This window comes from Orcinus orca, chromosome X, assembly GCF_937001465.1.
Source record: "Orcinus orca chromosome X, mOrcOrc1.1, whole genome shotgun sequence".
Taxonomy (NCBI): domain Eukaryota; kingdom Metazoa; phylum Chordata; class Mammalia; order Artiodactyla; family Delphinidae; genus Orcinus; species Orcinus orca.
In genome coordinates, this window is record NC_064580.1 from 42,939,945 (window position 1) to 42,949,020 (window position 9,076).

Here is a 9,076-nt window from a genome sequence, read left to right on the forward strand (position 1 = left end):
TGACTCTGAAACACACACACTTGACATATGTTCGTAATCAGTATTGTACCCATGTTTATAACTCACACATACATATTCATGCCACTTTAATGAGCATGCACACACACCCACGCTCCTATAACTTACACATTGTTATGTGCACACGGTTGTAACTTCACACGCACTCCACATACACTTAATTCCTGCACAGACCCATAGGTCTGCATATCACACATTCACAGAGATATGTGCCTCATAAAGCACACATAGAGCCAAACTTCCACTTTCTTATGAACACATATTTTTCTCATACCCTGGCAGTAGCACCGGAACCCCTCACTTAGGCTCATTCCTTCCAAGATAGCCGAATATCCATCGATTTCATCTTCACCCCAATCCATCAGTTGACCCATTTTACACGAGGGAAAATCGACCCAGAGAAGTGAGCGCCCTGACAGACTCCAGGTGTCACAGATTTCCCATCTGAAGCCCCACACACAGAGGTGCCCCTCCACTCATAGGACAAAGTCCTAAACTCTGCTCCTGACATGGTGTTTCAAAAACGTCCAGCCCACTACCTATCTGTGCCTGTTTCCTCCTCGGTAAAATGAGGATAATAATATTGACCTCATATGTTCATTGTGGATTAAATGAATTCATGCTATGGAAAGTCTTAAAACACTACCAGGCACACAGCCTGGGTTTGTTCCCTTCACTGTGGAGACACATACGGCTCTGACTCTTCTTCCCCATCCCCCATGATGTCCAGCGCTATTGTTAGTATACAGTAGGCGTTGGCAAGTGTTGAATAAAATGTTCGAATGAAAGGATCACCCATTCTAGTCTGTTCCCTTGCTTAGATGTCCTCCCCTTCTACCAGCCCTCCTCCACCTGATGCCCAGACTTAGCTCTAGTATACAGTAGATGCTAATAAGTGTTGAATGAATGAACAAATGCTAAAGGAATGTGTCTGAGTGTCTTGGGGGGCTCCTCCTGGCAGATGCTGACTCTAGCTTCTCCTTGCCCCTGTCCCACCTCAAAGCACCTCGTAGGCACTTCCTCGGTCCGCCCCCCGCCTCGCGGGAGCTATTTGTCGCCGCTAATTGCAGCGTTGGAGCTGGGCTGTTGGGAGTGGGTGGGTGCAGGTGTTCCGCTCAGTTGGGCGCCAACCCCTGCCAGGCCTCATTGCCAAATGACGCGGAATCCGCCAGCGGAGGGAGCTTTAGGAGCAGGGAGATGGAAAACAAGCACTCCGACCAATCAGAAAGTGCCTGCCAGGGAGGGTAGCCAATCAGGAAGCCCGTAATTCGTAAATCGGTACTCTGCAGAGGGACGTGCTGGGTGACCCGGGGCACTGCGGGGAAGAGGGGCAGATATCAGGGCTACAGCAGGAACGGACACGCGCCTTCACTCCTGTCACACCGTGGAAAATACTGTTTTCCACCACAGGCCACTGCGACTTTGCCTGTGCTGCGCTCTTTGGCCTAGAAGATGCCATGGCCCCACTCCTGGGGAAGAGGCTGGTTTATTGAAGTCTGAGAGGTCAGGGGGTCAGAGTGGAAGAGAGAGATGTTAGAGCTTCTCATCCTCAGGGTTCTTTGCAGGGAGGCACGTGTAGACATGGCCGTTTCTCCTCCACCACCACCTTCTGCCCTTGCAGCACATCACACAATGCCGACGGTTTCCCCCAGAAGGTCACATTCTTCTCACCCTGACCTTCGACCGTGGTAACGGTGGGCCTGGTGCGTTAGGGGCGGGGGATGAAGGCGAGAAGCTCAGGGAAGGCAAGAATGCATTCAACAAACTCTTATTGAGTGCCTACTGTGTGCCCAACACTATTTATTTTTAAGCTGTGAGATATTGGGCAATTTCTTTATCTCCCCTGTACCCCAGTTTTCTTCATCTGAAAAATGGGAATACTTGTAATACCCACCTCACTGGGCTGAGTAAGTATAAATGAGTTGATTCAGGTAAAGTGCTCAGAGTCATGTCGGGTACACAATAAGTGCTCAATAAATGCTGGTAATTATTTGTTGATATGAGCTACCTTCTCTCACCTCTAAAACCTTTTACTTATTTCCCCATTGCCCACTGGAAAAATCCCAAATGCCTTGCCCTGGCATTCAAGCCTTGCTGTTAGGCACAAATCCCTGCCCCCAAGTCAATCTCTAGTTCTCTCTTCCACTTTATTCAAAGCCGCATGTCCAAAATGGTCTTTGCCTGGGTTATCTGTCCCACTAAGCAAGCTCTCCACTCACTCCCATTCCGATTCTCTCCATCAGTCCTTTCTCCATTCATTCCCTCCCTCTGTCAAGCCCTTCATGCCTCCATTCAACACCCCTAACTCATCTTCTGGACCCACTCTACACCCCACACCCAGAGACCAGATGGCAGGCTTTCCACGAGTTGGGAAGAGGCCACTTAATCTAGTAGTTTGATGCATGTGGAAATAGGGAAGGGATAAGTCAGTGTTTTAACCCTCTCCAACACCTGGGCCACCCTGGCCACCTGGAAACACTTCGGGCGGCTGATCACCTGTGTCCAGGACTCTGCTCACACAGTTTTGATGGTGGGAAAGCCTTCCCCAACCCCCTCCTGCCAGGGGAGGCCCAGTCAGCTTCCTGGACCCAGACTGAGGTGGCAGTCCCTTTTCCACACACCAACCATTTCTCAGATGCCTTCTGTCAGGGCCCAGCAGACCTGGATCCCGTGGGGGAATCCATGGGATCTGGGTTCTGTGTGTCTGCAACTGTTGTTACCCAAAAGGCCTTAGAGTGCTTTGGGGCACGGGTGACTGAGGGAATGAGAAAGTGAATGGAGGCATGAGTGACTGAACGAGCAAGTCAAAGCTTGGGTAATTGAGGGGGCAGAGCACATGGACACAGGAAGGACGGAGTGAATGGGAGAATGGCTGAGTGACTGAATGAGTCACTGAAGAGCACGGAGGCTACTGATTCTCCCCTCAACATCCTCTTTCTCAGCTTCTTCTTTAGTTTCTCCCCTCTTCCTACAGCTGGGAGATGGCACTCGGCCAGACAAGGCACCTATGGACCCAGTGGTGGAAGCCCTGGTTGGGGGTGGCCAACTCTCCCACCCTGACTGCTGACATATCAATATCAAGACCCCTTCCAAGGCACACTGCCCCCTCACTCACGAGAATTCGGGGAGCGTGGCCTTGCAGAGGCGCTGGCGGGTGCGGTTGGGGTTGGGTCCACACGGAGGCATGCACAGCCCCCAGGTACTCCACTCCGACCAGGAGCCTTTCCCTGCCAGGAGGGGAGGGGTTCCCGAGTCAGAATTAGAGGTCTTGGTGGGGTGATGAGAGAGAGGCTGCAGGGGCATGCGGTCTGTGGCAGAGAGTCAGAAAGCCCCTGTCCCTGCACGGGCTGCCGCACGCTCACAGCATGGTCTCTGGGGGCACTCACAGAGGCAGCGCTGGATGTTGTAGCAGTGCCGGATATCCTGTTGTTCCCCGCTACATCGCTGTCCATTAAACTTGCGGCCCTTGCAGAGCCTGGAGCGGGTCTGCTGGCCTGGGATCTCCTGGCAGCTGATGTGTTTTATGCTCCGGCGGATGCAGGTGCTCCACTCCCCCCAGAGTTCCCACTCTCCGTTCACTGCAGAGACGGGGGCAGCTGGGCTTGCACCAAAGAAAGGAGCCAGCAAGGGTGTTCAGAGGAAGGAATGGGGGCTGGGAGACGGGGTGGGAATGATCAGATGTGGGAAAGGGGGATCAGAATTGGAACCAAGGCATCGGAGCCAGGAATGGAGGAATTAGAGACAGGAACAAGGTATTAACAGCAGGAACTGGGCAGCAGAGATGGGTGGGGGGCTTAGGCACAGAAATGGTGCATCTTGGGGTACTGACCAGGGCAGTGCACGGCCGTGTTGCAGATGTGGGTCCGGGTGGCATCACCGACACAGAAGGGGCCCCCGTGCTGGGGCACAGGGTGATCACATGTCCGTCGTTCCCGGGTCTGACCCAGGCCGCAGGTCACAGGGCAGGGGCTCACAGCACCCCATGGCCCCCAGCCACCAGCCACTGTTGGGGGAGACAGGAGTGAGGAGAAAGGCCACCTCAATCTCCCCCCTCAGCCCCTAGACCCTTGAGACGGACTGCCCCCAAACGAAGAGCTCCATGGTCACATGGTCTCAGATCGCTGTCCCTTGAAATGGCAGAGCATCTGTGCCTAACTCAAGAGCAGAGTGTCAGAGGCCTCATCCCCGAGTACCTGGGCAGGGTGGCAGGCCGGTGCAGGCCCGCTGCTCAGAGGATGACCCTGGGCAGGGATTCCCAGGAGGCTGCGTGGAGGGCACAGGTGCAGAGCATGTGCGGCTTCGTCTCTCCTCAGATGCCTTGGGTCCATTGTGGCAGGTGCCTGAGCAGGGGCCCCAGGGGCCCCAAGCAGCCCAGGCCCCGTGTGCTGTGATGGGGTGGGGGTGGGGAGATGCCAAGTGTGGTCATGCATGCTGAAGTCCTCCCACCCTGGAAGTTCTCTGATGTAACCCCCAGACCCACCCTGGGTGCCCACATCATTGCTCTGTGGTTGCCCTCACTCACTGGGGCAGACCTGTTCGGTGTCACAGGCCTCTGACTCCTGTGCCTCTCCTGGGCAGTGGCCCCCACACTTGGGGGTGGGGCGATCACATGCTCGACGACGAATCCGGGTCCCTTTAGAGCAGGTGACAGAGCAAGATGCCCAGGGCCCCCAGTCGGACCAACCGCCCATCTCTGTAGGAGAGAAAAGAGGGGGACAAGATGGAGGTGGTGGTGTCATTCAGGGGTCCAGGCTTCCTCATGTATCCCACATCAGCTAATCCTGTGCCCATTGTTTCTGCCACACCTGGCCCACCATCATTGCTCATCTGGACTATTGCAGTAGCCTTCACAGTGGTCCCTTTGCTTCACTACTCACCACATACAGTCTGTCGTCCTGACAGTGAGAGGGATCTGTCACAACTCAAGTCAGATCATGTTTTTCCACCATCACTACATCACTCAGAGTAAAAGCCAACATCCTCACTGTGGCCCACAGGGATAAGTCCCCCTCTGACCTCACCTGCCACCACTCTCCTTCAGCCACGCCAGCCTCCTCCTCGACCTCACAAACATGAAGCACACTCCCACCCTCAGGGCTTCTGCCCTGATAGTTCCCAGTGCCGGGTAACTGACAGCGCTCGCCCGCCTTGCTGCTCCTTCTCACCAGGACAGCACGGCTTGTCCTCACACGCCTGCAGCTGCCACTGGAGGGTCCCAGGCTCCACCTTCTGGGGGCATTGCCCGCCCCAGCCTATGCAGCGCCGGTGCCGCAGCTGGGAGCCCTCCGTGCAGGTCACTGAGCAGGGGGCCCACTCGGACCACGGTGACCATTGTGGGAGCCTGCAGAGAGAAGCACATGTCCCATCCTGGCACGCTCTGACAAGGATGGTGTATGGGACCACAGAGGGTGGGTAGGCACAGACAGGGGTGCGGGATAAACGTATGTGGAATGGAGTGATGAGAGTATCTACCTCTTCGTGATGTTGGGGAGGAGGTGGGCACACAGCAAATACTTAAATATCATTTACCTTCATGATCAGGAACCTGGAGTTACCCTTTGAAGTCCCCCAAGGACAGTGCCAGGCACGCAGTAAACAAGTACAAGGACTAAGGGCCCAGAACTGCTGTCAGAAGCCTACCAGGCCACAGCCATGCACGGTAGCAGGCAAACAGGAAGTGCATAATAAATAGGAGCCATCATCCCAATGAGCTCAGAGACCCCATCAGAAATACCCCAGGTCCAAGCCCCTGCACAGCATAATGCTAGACAGATGGGACCTGTTGACAACCAGGAGCCCAGAGCTGCCTTCAAAAATCCCCAAGCTCCCCATCCCCATGGTGTACCTGGGATATATACAGTAAAGAGTTAGAAAATATGTCTGACATACAGAGAAGGCTCAGTACACGTAAGCTGGCATCACGATTAGGAGACTAGAGTTACCCTCAGAAATCCTCTGGCTACCCCCAACCTCTGCAATGCATCTGGTATGCTGGAAGTGCTCAATGAATATGAAGTGTCGTTATAATTAGGGAGCTGCAGCTGCCCTCAGAATTGCCCAAACTCTCCCCCTCCAGCAATGTGTCTGTATACAGTAAATGCTCCGTATGAGCTGTCATCACCATCTGGGGACTTGAGCTACCTTCAGAAATACCTGAGTTGCACCCCACCCACAATGCTTCTGGTATGCAGGAAGCGCTCAATACATGTAAGCCATGGCAGTTCTCAACTCGGGATGATTTTTACCTGTCTGGAGACATTTTAGTTGTTGCAAGTTGCTACTGGCATCTAGTGGGAGGTCAGGGATGCTACAAAACATCCTGCAACGCACAGGTCAGCCCTCACAACAAAGAATTTTCTGGCCCCAAATGTCAACAGAGCCAAGGCTGAGAGACCCGGAGCCATGGTCACGATCAGGGCCTTGGAGCCACGCTTGAGAATCTCCGAGAAGGCCAGAGCCCAAGTTCTGGGTCGCCCTGCAGACAGTCCTTTCTGCCCCCCTCAAACCCCAGACTCCCCCTAACCTGCACGCCATACAGAGCTTGCTGCCGAGCTCCTGGAAGGCGTAGTCAGCATTGAGACAGCAGTCTTCCGTGCTGACACCTCCCCCAAGGAGGCCCTTGCACTTGCCCGTGGATTCTTCATACTGGGTGAAGCAGAGTACAGGGTCTGAGCCTGTAACGGGTTGGGGGAGCACGGTCAGGAGTGTGGGGGGGCCCAGGCACCCCTGGGGGCCAGCTGGGCCCCCACCCACTCACCTGTGGCTGGCAGGGTGAGCAACAGCAGCGGCAGCGGTAGCAGCAGTAACCGATGGGCCTGCGCTCGGGTGGGCATGTTGGGCACTGTACTCCTGCAGCCCCGCCAGAAAGGAGTTCCGGCTTTATGTGGGCTTATCTGATCCTAGAGTCAGTGGGAAAGAGGAACCAGGGGCAGGAGGAACTAGGAGGGTGAAGGGCAGTGGTGGTGATGGGGGATGGCGGGGAGGGGAGGGTATCGTGCAGGTCTCTTCAGCTCCGACCTCTCCCTTGCTACCTGTCCCTGAGCTTCCTCCTCTCCTCTCCCCTCCCTACTTCCTGCCTCATGCTTGGTCTGTTTTGTTTGTCACTGTGTCCCCAGCACCCCAGGCCCCGCCCAGCAGCCCAGTGGCACTCAATCAATGCTCTTTGGACAAATTCTTACTGAGGGGGAAGTGGAGTCTGGAAGTTGGAAGCAAGATTGAACTCCCTCGCTGTGTGACCTTGAGCAAGTCACTTGAACCTCTGAGCCTCAGTTTCTCCACCTGTAAAATGCACGCCCTCTACCACAATGACAGGGCCAACCTCACGGGGGTGTTGAACAAGGGTGAAGTGAGCGTGGCATGCTTAGCGTGTCCCTCCTCATGGGGTGGAGTGGGCATCGAGGTAACTACTTCATCCTCCATCCTGACTTCACCACCACCCTCCTCTTTCCTAAAAGTGAGGTTCTTTGTGGTCAGCAATGTGGAGGGGAGGTCAGCACAAGGGAAGTGAGAAGGGGAAGTGGCAAGAGTATGGGGTGGAGAATTCAGAAGGACTGAACTGGGTATATCCACTGCCCCAGGGGCCAGCTGGGGACACCCTCAGGGCCCGAGGAAGGGGATGGTTGGCTTGGCCATGTTCCAAGTATCTTGGGTAGGTAATACCTGCCACCCTGCCCCACCCCATACACAGGGCATGTTAGGGTATGTTGCGAAGACTGGGAGTTAAGATTTTTAAAAGTCCTTAGCCCAGTGCCTGGCATACAGCAGGTGCTGTTTGTTAAATACACTGATGCAACATCTACTGAGCAACTATTGGGTGCCAGTTGTTCTGGGCGTTGGCTGGAACAGACAACAAGACAGCCCAAAATCCTGGCCCTCAAGGGATTTATGCTCTAAAAGAGGCAGACAATAAATGTCACCTCCCTCACAGAAGCCTTCCTCAGCTTTTTGTAGGGCACCTCTCATTCTCTATGCCAGTGGCTCTCAAACCTATATGTGTATCAGAATCATCTGGAAGGTTTGTTGAATCCAGATTGCCAGGCCCCACCCCAGTTTCTGATTCTGTAGGTCCGGGGTGGGGCTCAAGAATGTGAATTTCTAACAACGTCCCAGGTGACACTGATCCTGCTGGTCGGGGACCACACTTTAAGATCCATCATTCTAGTTCCTGACCCTTTACTTTTCTTTGTGGATCTCATGTAGAAAAATTATTCTTCATAATCCTTCTCTTAATAATTAATTCCAATGCAGCCCATTTTCTATGCTCCACAGAGCCTTTTTTGTTTTTTTTAAGTAAGTCCTAATGAGTGAAATTCCAGAGCCTGCTTTAAAAACAGGAATCTTGGGCTTCCCTGGTGGCGCAGTGGTTGAGAGTCCGCCTGCCGATGCAGGGGACACGGGTTCGTGCCCTGGTCTGGGAGGATCCCACGTGCCGCAGAGCGGCTGGGCCCGTGAGCCATGGCCGCTGAGGCTGCGTGTCCAGAGCCTGTGCTCCGCAACGGGAGAGGCCACAACAGTGAGAGGCCTGCGTACCGCAAATAAAATAAAATAAAATAAAAACAGGAATCTTTTTAATCAACAAAAAGGAGTCTAAGAATTAGGAAGGCAATGTCTCATTTCCCCTGCATCCAAGGAGGAACACCATTCTGCAAATTAAAACAAGGTTGAAGGATTTGATTTGGTCAGGCGTTAATACAGAACTTTCTCAAGAATACTGGTCTTGCTTCATGGGTGATAAGGTGTGTTGACATTCGTATCCGTTACAGATGTACTGTTTCCTGATAACATGAGCCTGTCTTTGAAAGTGTGCTTTGAACAAAGGGGTCTTGTTATGCTTCTAGGACTTCAGACATCAGTGGTTATCCTATGAAAACAAACTCCCCAAGAAACCTGTAATTCTGGTTGGCTGCTTTATCTAATCACCTGTTGCCCTGGTAATAATGTTATAATCGATACTTCCTTTGTTCCTAAACTGTATACCTACTCACTGGATTCCCTTGGGAAGAGGACTGTCACCACTTTCATCTTCTCCTACACGTTTGGGCAATAAAATCACTGCAGA

The 9,076-nt window shown here is 53.5% G+C and overlaps 1 protein-coding gene across 1 annotated transcript; it reads right to left on the minus strand.

Annotated features, from left to right (window-relative positions):
* Positions 1 to 1,485: 1,485 nt before the first annotated feature.
* Positions 1,486 to 6,981, minus strand: CFP (complement factor properdin). The gene is made up of 9 exons (XM_004281985.4): positions 6,776 to 6,981; positions 6,542 to 6,692; positions 5,184 to 5,359; positions 4,541 to 4,711; positions 4,212 to 4,403; positions 3,848 to 4,021; positions 3,405 to 3,596; positions 3,134 to 3,245; positions 1,486 to 1,718 (listed from the first exon to the last, which is right to left on the minus strand). Exons 1-9 carry the CDS (start codon positions 6,849 to 6,851, stop codon positions 1,568 to 1,570), a joined length of 1,395 nt encoding a protein of 464 aa, XP_004282033.1. The 5' UTR covers positions 6,852 to 6,981; the 3' UTR covers positions 1,486 to 1,567.
* Positions 6,982 to 9,076: the final 2,095 nt, after the last annotated feature.

Excerpts from the sequence above, each read along its gene's own strand:
- CFP (XM_004281985.4), bottom strand. The coding sequence starts at position 6,851 with ATGCCCACCCGAGCGCAGGCCCATCGGTTACTGCTGCTACCGCTGCCG. Across the intron at positions 4,712-5,183 it reads GGACAAGCCGTGCTGTCCTG|AGATGGGCGGTTGGTCCGAC; the intron begins GTGAGAAGGAGC and ends TCTCTCCTACAG. Across the intron at positions 1,719-3,133 it reads GCCACGCTCCCCGAATTCTC|GCCCACCGTTACCACGGTCG; the intron begins GTGAGTGAGGGG and ends CTAACGCACCAG.